Consider the following 11,764-nt stretch of genomic DNA (forward strand, 5'->3'; position numbering starts at 1 on the left):
TTAAATTGAAATGCAATAAGTAATCCCAGTACTGAGACATAGTTCTCTATATTTAGGCAAATAATTGAAAATGTGCAGCTGGGACCTGACTCATTAGAAACATTAGGCACAATGTTTACAAATTGTATGTGTGCCAATTATGTGCCACAATCTTCTACATATACTGTTGTGTTATACTGACTTTTTGTGATGTTACATTGTCACATTGTTTTGTCCGGTTTTGGGTTCCTCAGGAGGCACTGTCTGTGTATAAAGAAGCTGTGAGGGTGATGCCTCGCCAGTTTGCCCCTCAGAGCCTTTATAACATGATGGGTGAGTTGACAGCAGATCACATGTTGCTTTCACATGAAATCTATGTTAGATCTCATATTGATGCTACCCATTAATGTTTTCAAACAGCAGCGATTAGTGTCAATGTGCATAAAAATTTTAAACATGTCATTTTATGGCTCTTATCTTAAGAAACCCTAAACTATATTCCACAGCAGGGTTAATGCAGTGGTTATGTTAATTGTTTCAAGTATTAAGTTCAAAACTGATTCTCTAAATGTTAACCTTTACCTTTGGTGTTTGACCTCTTCAGGTGAGGCTTATATGAGACTTAATAAACTTGAAGAAGCAGGACATTGGTACCAAGAATCACTTAAGGCCAAACCAGACCATGTTCCTGCCCACCTGACTTATGGCAAGCTTCTCTACATCATGGTGAGTCCTTTGCCTGTCATTTTTCTGAAGCTAACAGATTACAGACTTGGCAGTGAGCATCTGTTTGAGCAATTACATTACAGATGGGTCAGTATACGATCTTCTCATGTGGTGAAAGCTGTGTATGTTTACGTATCATTCTTATTTTTTCTTGGCTTTTATTTAGGATACTCTCTCTACTTTCAGCCCTCTGTCATCCACTTTCTCTCCATTCCACTGAGAAGTATCCTGTTCTATCTCATATGCTAAATGTCATTGTGTAGGAGGTCAAAAATATGGACAGAGCTGATTTATTTCTCCTATTTCCTCTGTGTAATCACATTTTGGCTTGATTCTGGTCACAACTAGTAAAGAATACAGGCACTCAACCTCATTGTTCACCAATGTTTTTGTTGGGTCCCTGCCAGCCCAATAATGAATTTACTCAAACATGATATTACTCCTCAACAACTTAAATGCAATTATGTATTTCCTTTATTGATTCCAGGTGTCATCATCTCTGGCTTTGGCTGTACTATGCGTTTTAAGAGTCTAACTTTTTGCTCTATAAATGTTCTCAGCTACCAAGCATTAACTGGAAGATAGGAATTCTAAGCATTTAAGTAAAGCATGTGATTTTGGGGGCGGCACGGTGGCGCAGCAGGTAGTGTCGCAGTCACACAGCTCCAGGGGCCTGGAGGTTGTGGGTTCGATTCCTGCTCCAGGTGACTGTCTGTGAGGAGTTGGTGTGTTCTCCCCGTGTCCGCGTGGGTTTCCTCCGGGTGCTCCGGTTTCCTCCCACAGTCCAAAAACACACGTTGCAGGTGGATTGGCGACTCGAAAGTGTCCGTAGTGAATGTGTGTGTGTCTGTGTTGCCCTGTGAAGGATTGGCGTCCCCTCCAGGGTGTATTCCCGCCTTGCGCCCGATGATTCCAGGTAGGCTCTGGACCCCCCGCGACCCTAAATTGGATAAGCGGTTACAGATAATGGATGGATGGATGTGATTTTGGATTATGGGAGGAAATCGGGGTACCCAGAGGAAACCCACACCGACAGGGAGAACACACCAAACTCCTCACAGACAATGACCTGAGGGATTGAACCCACAACCCAAGAACCCTGGAGCTGTGTGGCAGTAACACTACTTGTTACACCACCACACCGCCCAAAATGAAATTTAGAATTTAGAAATTTAGACTTTTTCTTGAACCATTTATTCCAACTAATCTGAAACATGATGACTGTGAACTGATTCAGAAAACAATGACCTTGGTCTCAGTTTTTCAGCTGTGATTCTTATGTGAATTCTTATGTGATGTGATCTCTCCCATAGGGTCAGACCAAAGAAGCAGAGCATTATTTACTGAAGGCCATAGAGCTGGAACCCACCAAGGGAAACTGTTACATGCACTATGGTAATAGCCTTCATCACCCCATGATCTCTCCAAATTGGATCACAGGACATAGTTCTTTTTTCTAGATGTTTTTATTCGGAATACGAATGATGACTTTCTCTATAAATAAACAACAGTGTAATTTATTGATTCTTTTGACTCAGTGGCCTACTATTTTACCCTTAAATGAACACAAGATATTATTTACTGTTACCTTAAAATGACAGCTTCAAAATGATTATGATGCTTCACTTATCTGTAATAGGGAGAATAGAGCTTTTATATGGAGCTGAATCAATGACATAAGTATTTAAATCTGAATTTTGAATATATATATATATATGAAATTTGAATTATATATGTCTGCATATATTTCATTACCTCAAAAATTCAAGTTTATCAAATGTTCAATTCAAATATTCAAAATTCAGATTCAAATACTTATGTATTACATACACTATGTAACTTTTGGAGGAGGACAGGAATCCACCCCCACTCCCTCCCCATTCCCTCAATCCCCGCTTTGATTACAGGACAATGCTTTAAATGTGAATTACACTCTACAAATGTAGAGGGAGCCCAGCAGCAAATATACCAAATCTTAACTTGTGTTCTTATAAGTACCACTTTTTATTATAATTTAATTCCTATTTTATGCAGAGTATAATGCTGAAATGTAACATGTGTACGTTGGTCTCTCTGTCTCTACCCAGGTCAGTTTTTACTGGAACAATCTCGTGTAAATGAAGCTGCTGTGATGGCGGAAAAGGCTGCTGAACTCGAAAGCTCTGAGTTTGATGTAGTTTTTAGTGCAGCTCATATGCTCAGGTGTGTGTGTGTGTGTGAGATAGAGAGAGAGAGATGACAAACCAGCATGTCAGATTTAGCTAATATTTGCTAGTCTTAATTCCAGGATTTTTTTTATTCTTGTGTCTTCAGGCAGGCCAGTCAGAACGAGGCAGCTGAAAGATATTATAAGAAGGCAGCAGATATAAGACCAGATGTAAGTCTTTCATAACATTTCATTCAGGTTCATTCACTTTAAAGATGCTATTAAAAAACATTATTTACAATACTTGTATTTCATTCTTGCTAAACAGTCTAGACAGATATATGCCTAATGTCTTACATCACATTGTATTGTTTATATTTCATGTGTAATACAGGATAATCCCCATTCCAATTTTTTGGACAGTTGGGGACAGGGCAATATAAGTGTGAAAAGTGTATAGAATATTCAAGTTTACACATAAATAACACATCAGCAGGAGAATGTAACAGGAGCATACATCAAAGGCTCAGCTTTTTCAAGCAAAGATTGCTAGTGGCTCACAATTCTGTGCCAAATTTTGTGAGAGAATTGTCCAAACCAGCCAAGAATTTGGGTGTTTCACAGTCTACTGTATGAACTATAGTGCAGAGATTTAGGAAATCCAGAGGAATGTCAGTCTGGGACAAGACCAAAATGTGCACAACCTTCAAGCTCTTGGCACTGCTTGAGAAATGATCGTAGTATTATTATACAGTCACATGAGCTTAAGAGCCTTTTGAAACCATTGTTTCTTAATAATGCCCATTGCTGCATCAAGAAATGCAACCTGACACTCTATTTTACAATGAGAAAACAATTCACCCATTCTAGACAGCAACACCGCTGGGTTCTCTGGCTCCAGGCTTAACTCCGATGGTCTGAAAGTGGAAATGTGTGGTCAGATGAGCCCACGTTTTAGTGTGTATTCAGGAAAAATGGTTGTAAACTTCTCTGTGCCAAATACATACAAGGGACCCTCAGACTGGCAAAATGTGTAAAAGCCAACATCTGTCTTGTTATAGTGGTGCTTCGGTGCTCAGTGCACTGCAACTTAAGTGATACACATTATGCCACCAAATGGACAGAACTTTCTAGGAAGGCCATGATTGGACACATCATGAAGAGGAGAACACAACAGCAACCATCGACTGTTGAGCAACTGAAGTCTTTAATCATGCAATAATATTTTAATAGCAACAAATTGTATCTTCATTAGTCAAACAATTAAAAAGTGTTATTTAAGGAAAAGGTAATGCAATGTTATGGTTATAACAAATCAAATCAAATCAAATTTACTTGTATAGTGCTTTTTAGAACAGATGCTGTCACAAAGCAGCTTCACAGAATCTCGTTAAAGACAAAGTTTTGACATGAAATGTAAAAACCCCCTGGAGAGAAAGCCAGGAAACCTTGGTTCTTTCCCACACAGACATGAGAGCATCCTGGAACATTGACAAACCTGAATAATTGCGTGCGAATGGCAGGACGACAGAACCAGCGTCTCAGTTTACTATAATTCCCTGTGTCCATAGATCCCTGGATCTGCCGCCTTTATCTATGGGGGAGCATTAACTACCAAAAGCTAAACTAAATGGAAGATCATTCCAGAATTGGAGGCTTTATAAGAAAAAGCTCTTCCCCCAGCTGAGGCCTTCTGAGTTCTGGGAACTATAAAAAGTCCAGTTCTCTGTGATCTGAGTAATCATGGAGGCTCATAATAGGAAATAACATCTTGAAGGTATTCAGGAGTGAGCCCATGTAGAGCTTTATACATCAATAATAGAATTTTGCGATTGATACAGAATTTAACCAGCAGCCAATGGAGTGATGATAGAACTGGACTGATATGTTCACATTTTCTGGTTTTGTGAGGACCCTGGCTGCTGCATTTTGAACTAGTTAAAGTTCACTTAAATTTCTTCTGGTGCATCCTGACAGTAGTGCGTTACAGTAGTCAAGCCTTGAAGTAATAAAGGCATGTACTAATGTTTCTGCGTCCTGCAGGGATAACGCATTTCTTACCTTGGCGATGTTGCAAAGATGTAAAAAAGCTATCCTAGTGATAACTGCTTATGTGTTGGTAGAATGATAAATCCGGGTCAATTATGATGCCAAGATTTTTTGCTGCTGGATCAGGAATAATTAAATTTGATCATTTGTTTCTTGCCACTTTTGGACCCAAAAGCAGGACCTCTGTTGTATTATTGTTGATGGTATATATTCCTCTTTCCCAAATATTTTGGAGTGTGTGGCTTTACAGAATAAATCTGGCAAAGCTTTAATTTTGAGAATTAACTTATCCAGATATTTTTTCAATCATTCATTTTCGGTAACCCTTATCCAGTTCAGGGTCACGGTGGGTCTGGAGCCTACCTGGAATCATTGGGTGCAAGGCAAGAACACACCCTGGAGCGCCAGTCATTCACAGAATGATACACACATATATATCCAGATATTTCATTTTACAAAATATACTTCCCCATATATGGTGTCTGTGTATAAACACTTGTGCCGATGTTTTTTATTCTACTTTTATTTTAAGTTTACTGTGTTGTTTATTGATATTGATACCCTCTCTCACACTTTCAGTATGCTGCTGCTCTGATGAACCTTGGGGCCATCCTACACCTCAATGGGAAACTTCAAGAAGCCGAAGCCAAGTACCTTCGTGCCCTGGAGCTCAGACCAGATGATCAGATCACACAGTCTAATCTACGCAAACTCTGGAATGTCAAACAGAAACAGGGTTTTAGGGACACAGAATCCTGACCTTGCTTTAGGTGACCTCTCCTCCAGAAGCAGGTGATTGGAAGTAAGGGTCTGTTGCTTGTGCTCTTCTGATGTGGACGGCGTTGGTGATGTGTGACAAGAATCAGCAGAACGGGCTTTAGAGAAGAAGCAGCTTATATGGGTCAGAGTGTTTGACCCATGGAGAACTGTGGCTTTCATTACTGGCTTTGGTTTGAAGACATCCGCAGTACCCCCTAATCACAGACAGGATCAGTAGAAGTGTCAATAACTTAAACTTCAGTACTGCACTTCCATGACTGTCCACTGAGAAGGATAGTGGAAACAGATGGAGGAAATTGCTAGAGGCCATACCTGTCAGTTTTATGGCTGGTCAGGAGTTTCGGGAATGTATTTGCAGATCACGTAAACACTGATTACCTGAAAACATGCTTCACTGTGAACAGAAAGAACTTGAACTTCAGTGGAATATTTCACATTTAATTCTTAAAAACTCTACCACGAACAGGATGCACTGAATCCAGTGAGAAATTATTTCAGAAATGTTTTATGTACTATCACAGTGTTGTCATATAAAAACATTTAATTTATTACATATGTATTATTTGATATATTTTTTTATGCATCTTGTGTCTCAAATATCACAGACAGCTGTCATGTTCAGTTTAGGAGTACTAAATCATACAGACATTTTTTTTATATTAATGATATTTGTGACATTATTATCATTATTTATTATTATTATTATTATCTGCAACATAAGGATTTTCATATTTATTAATTTATCTTTCTTAGATTTGAAGCAAGAATTGACACTTTCAGTTGAGTTTATTTCAGTAGAACTGTGTCGTCTCACTGTGAGGGATGAAGTTGAGAGTGTGATGGCAATTATGTTTGTTTCTTATTTATTACAGTCTAATGGAAAACCGAACACTTCTGATTAAACTGCAGGTTCTATGTGGAAAAAGTAATATCCTCTGTAGCGGGAGTATTCACTGTGGGACACACATTAGTGGGGTGTGATGGAATTGCAGGGGGGGGCATGGGTCAGAGGAGAGATGGCAAAAAAAGAAATATGTAAACAACTGTAATAAAACTGTTCTTGCAGAAACTGGCCCATTAGAGTCAAATCTATCCACGAAACACACATTGGTACGGCAGCCCTTGATAGACAAACAGGAAAATGATCTACGGTTTTTTATATACTCTGATATTTTCTATGTAATTCAGAGTTGGTTTATTTTTTATAATAATCAGTGAAAATTGGTGTCAAGTGAGAAATTTAACATCATGGATTTAGGCTACTTAGGGACCGATGGATGAGGAGAAAGTCCCCAGAGCAGGAAATTGTTTTCTGTGCAGAACAGAGGAGACATTTTATTGCATGCTATTTAGTTTTTTATGATGTTAGCCAGTCTGATTCAAGTAAGTAAGCCAGTCTGGCTTTGTAAGTAAACCTCCATAGAGTGGGTCACCCAGGCCTGAAACACACTCTTTGGCTATGTTCGCACAGCAGGTAAAAGTGGCCCTAATCTGATCTGTTTCGTCATATGTGACACAGATGTGTTGTTTGTGGGTCTGTGTGAACAGCACAAATCGCATTGAATTTGACTTTTTAAAATAATAGTTGGGCCACTTTCATATGTGGTATTGAGATCCGATCCATATCCGATCTGTGGCAATGCGACTCGGTCTGAACGGTCAGATCGGAATTCATGTGACTTTGACATCACTCTGGCTGCTGAGAATAATCTCCGGACAATTGAGGTGTTTAGGTTGTGGAAATGGCAAAGTTAAACCATTTTCATTTTTTAAAAATTGAAAAACTAACTCCTTGTTTCTCTTTGGAGACCTCCCCTGATAGCAAGGATGGTCCACTAGTGTTTTGCACAGTGTTTTCTGGGCAGACTGCTGGTGATTAAACAGAATTTTAGACAAAATGCCACATTTTAGCACTTTTCCATTCACAGTCCAATTTACATTTTATTCCTTCATTAGGTTCTTTTTGTTATCCTTTATGAATAAGATTAGTAAATCAGCACAGTGTCAACATTTTCAGCATAATCATATTATATCAGGCTTATACTCATTATATCTCTCATAGTTGTTGGTAATATTTATATTAGTTTGTTTTCTAGAATAAAAGTCTGTAAATTTAAAATCTGAGGAGATAAAAATTAGTCATATCCTGTACAGGACAGTAATCTGAGTGGTCCGATGGTGGACTGTGGTCTACAGTCAGTGGTGTGCCAGCCTTTTTATGCCAGTGGACCGATATATGCTCGCTGTCTGGGTCGTGTTCGTGAGAGACCCGGGACATTTGGAGTGAAACATCCGTTCACGTTTTAATATTCTCTAAAGTCTTTAATTAATACTCTGTTTTTAACATGAAGCTCGTATGGAATAAAGAAAATGGAGGTTTTTGTGATACAGCGCTGCACAGTCCTGTCCCATTCCTTCATTTCAAAAGGTAAAGTACTTTGTATGAAACAGATGGACATTTCGCCTGAAGCATCGTCCTTTGCGCATGCGGGTGATGCACACTGATGCCAGATATACAGGGGTTGGACAATGAAACTGAAACCCTTGGTTTTAGACCACAATAATTTATTAGTACGGTGTAGGGCCTCCTTTTGCGGCCAATACAGCGTCAGTTCGTCTTGGGAATGACATACACAAGTCCTGCACAGTGGTCAGAGGGATTTGAAGCCATTCTTCTTGCAGGATAGTGGCCAGGTCTCTACGTGATGCTGGTGGAGGAAAACGTTTCCTGACTCGCTCCTCCAAAACACCCCAAAGTGGCTCAATAGTATTTATATCTGGTGACTGTGCAGGCCATGGGAGATGTTCAACTTCACTTTCATGTTCATCAAACCAGTCTTTCACCAGTCTTGCTGTGTGTATTGGTGCATTGTCGTCCTGATACACGGCACCGCCTTCAGGACACAGTGTTTGAACCATTGGATGCACATGGTCCTCCAGAATGGTTGCAGAAACTGGCCCATTACAGTCAAATCTATCCACGAAACACATTGATCCTTGGGAATGACGCGCCCATCTAGCACAAGTATTGGGCCAAGGGAATGCCATGATACGGCAGCCCAAACCATCACTGATCCACCCCCATGCTTCACTCTGGGCATGCAACAGTCTGGTGGTATGCTTCTTTGGGGCTTCTCCACACCGTAACTCTCCCGGATGTGGGGAAAACAGTAAAGGTGGACTCATCAGAGAACAATACATGTTTCACATTGTCCACAGCCCAAGATTTGCGCTCCTTGCACCATTGAAACCGACGTTTGGCATTGGCATGAGTGACCAAAGGTTTGGCTACAGCAGCCCGGCCATGTATATCGACCCTGTGGAGCTCCCGACAGACAGTTCTGGTGGAAACAGGAGAGTTGAGGTGCACATTTAATTCTGCTGTGATTTGGGCAGCCGTGGTGTTATGTTTTTTGGATACAATCCGGGTCAGCACCAGAACATCCCTTTCGGACAGCTTCCTCTTGTGTCCACAGTTAATCCTGTTGGATGTGTTTCGTCCTTCCTGGTGGTATGCTGACATTACCCTGGATACCGTGGCTCTTGATACATCACAAAGACTTGCTGTCTTGGTCACAGATGCGCCAGCAAGACGTGCACCAATAATTTGTCCTCTTTTGAACTCTGGTATGTCACACATAATGCTGTGTGCATTGCAATATTTTGAGCAAAACTGTGCTCTTACCCTCTGCTAATCGAACTCTGCTCTTACTGGTGCAATGTGCAATTAATGAAGATTGTCCACCAGGCTGGTCCAATTTAGCCATGAACCCTCCCACACTACAATAACAGGTGTTTCAGTTTCATTGTCCACCCCCTGTAGGTGAAGTTATAAAGACAGTGTGAACAGCAGGACAAACAAAAGCGGATTTGTTCCATTTTTACCTGCTGGATACTGTCATTCTAGCCACATTTGTCAGTTAGAATTTATTTTGTCAAAATAAAATAGTTGACATGAATATATGAGTAAAAATATATTATTTGAAGAAATCATAAATGTAAGCCTTTTTTAAACTTAGCTTTTTAAATTTAATTTAACCTTAGAATATGAGTAAAAATATATTATCTGAAGAAATCACAATTTAAGCACTTTTAATAATTTCATTAACAAAATCATGCTTATTTTTGCTGGGAAAACATTTAATGGAGATATTCCTGATGTTTCAGCCCAAATGAAAATCTAACATTATTTACCTTACAAAAGCACAAAGAAATTGAATTTTCGCTAAACACATTAAGGATTACATTACCTTTCCTAATTATACCCTTAAATTATTTTGGAGCAGAGGATACTAATTGTTAAAGCTTTATTTTTGCCCATTCTGGCTTGATACAAGACTTCAGCAGCTCAGAGGTATGTCCAGATTCGCCTCTTCATGATGTGCCATAGAAGACGGATATCCATCCATTCATTATCTGTAACCGCTTATCCAATTTAGGGTCGCGGGGGGTCCAGAGCCTACCTGGAATCATTGGGCGCAAGGCGGAAATACACCCTGGAGGGGGCGCCAGTCCTTCACAGGGCAACACAGACACACACACACATTCACTCACTCTTTTGAGTCGCCAATCCACCTGCAACGTGTGTTTTTGGACTGTGGGAGGAACCCGGAGCACCGGGCGGAAACCCACGCAGACACGGGGAGAACACACAAACTCCTCACAGACAGTCACCCGGGGCGGGAATCGAACCCACAACCTCCAGGTCCCCGGAGCTGTGTGACTGCGACACCACCTGCTGCACCACCGTGCCGCCCCAGAAGACGGATATATACTGCAAATTATGTTGTTGTAGCATTTAATGAGGCGCTGCATTTTCTTGCTAAAATAACAATGGACTTTAAACGTTCCAATTTTGGAGTGTGTTGCAGCACGTATCAAATCCAACATTAATTTATATTTACACAATACAATCGAGTTGGTCAGATCTTAAAGAGAATCAATGAATCACACATTTCTGTATGTATTCCTTTATTTGCATTTTACAAAATATCCTAACTTTTCTTTGATAAAAAGTTTTTGTACAATGTGAAAAGACAATATTAAGGGATTTCTGATATTCAAGCCACAATGTCTTGCAAATTTATTGAAACAATCTTATTCAGACACGTACATTTTAAAACTAATTCAAATTGAATGTAAAATACAGGACGCTAAACTACTGTCCACAAACATTTGGCCACATTGTTTGGCAAGGGCTTGATTTCACTGATATTAGGAATCCTCTGCTGTCATCTTGTGGCGAAAAGTAATTACTAGGTGATTCACTGGTTTGGTAAGACTCTAATATATGTGACAATTAACACAGAATATTGAAGTCATTAAAACATATTATTACATTTTCTACATTAGTATAAACATTTATACATGTATTTATAATCAGTATAATTTTACACAATGTGACAAAAATATATCACTCCTTCACTTCAGACAACTCATTCATTCATTTATTTAAATTTCTTTTGTGTAGCCAATCCACCTACCAATGTGTGTTTTTGGACCATGGGAGGAAACTGGAGGAAACCCATGCAGACACAGGGAGAACACACCAAACTCCTCACAGTCACCCAGGGCTTGAATCCACAACCCTAGGACCGTGGAGCTGTGTGACAGAGACACTACATGTCGCACCCTCACTTCAAACTAGTCTAAGAATATATATTTGAGCTTATTATAAGGATTCATGAATAATTAACTTGCATTTCTGCATATCTATATTATATTATAACTCAGATTATTTGATATTCATGAGTTGTTTACCTGTGTTTATCAGTGCATGGATCAGTTGTGTGCAGGTACAGCATTAAAGCCCGTCTCCACTGGAGTGTTTCCTCTCTCTGAAGACAGTCTCCTAGTTGTTGGTGAATTTCTCACCAAGCTGCTCAGAGTGTATCTCATCTAGAGACGGAGGTGGAGTTCTGTTCTTCAGCGCCACGCTCTTGATAAATATGGAGAAAGAAGAACAAATCGTCTCTGATTTGTCGCTGTAAATGTTTGATGATTTCCTTTTCCCTTTCTAATAAGGTCACAGTGAGTGTGATTGGCGGCTTTGGGGAGCTCTTTGTCCTCTCTCTCTCTCTCTCT

General features: G+C 39.8%; 1 protein-coding gene across 1 annotated transcript in view; it reads left to right on the forward strand.

Moving 5' to 3' along the window:
* Positions 1-6,643, forward strand: part of tmtc2a (transmembrane O-mannosyltransferase targeting cadherins 2a) — a 53,249-nt gene extending 46,606 nt beyond the window's left edge. Inside the window, exons 7-12 of the mRNA XM_066668388.1 lie at positions 234-312; positions 584-705; positions 2,019-2,100; positions 2,793-2,907; positions 3,019-3,082; positions 5,480-6,643. Of these exons, the coding sequence (XP_066524485.1) occupies positions 234-312; positions 584-705; positions 2,019-2,100; positions 2,793-2,907; positions 3,019-3,082; positions 5,480-5,659 (642 nt within the window). The 3' untranslated portion in view covers positions 5,660-6,643. The remainder of the gene's footprint in view (positions 1-233; positions 313-583; positions 706-2,018; positions 2,101-2,792; positions 2,908-3,018; positions 3,083-5,479) is intronic.
* Positions 6,644-11,764: the final 5,121 nt, after the last annotated feature.

This window comes from Hoplias malabaricus, chromosome 4, assembly GCF_029633855.1.
Source record: "Hoplias malabaricus isolate fHopMal1 chromosome 4, fHopMal1.hap1, whole genome shotgun sequence".
In the NCBI taxonomy this organism is placed as follows: domain Eukaryota; kingdom Metazoa; phylum Chordata; class Actinopteri; order Characiformes; family Erythrinidae; genus Hoplias; species Hoplias malabaricus.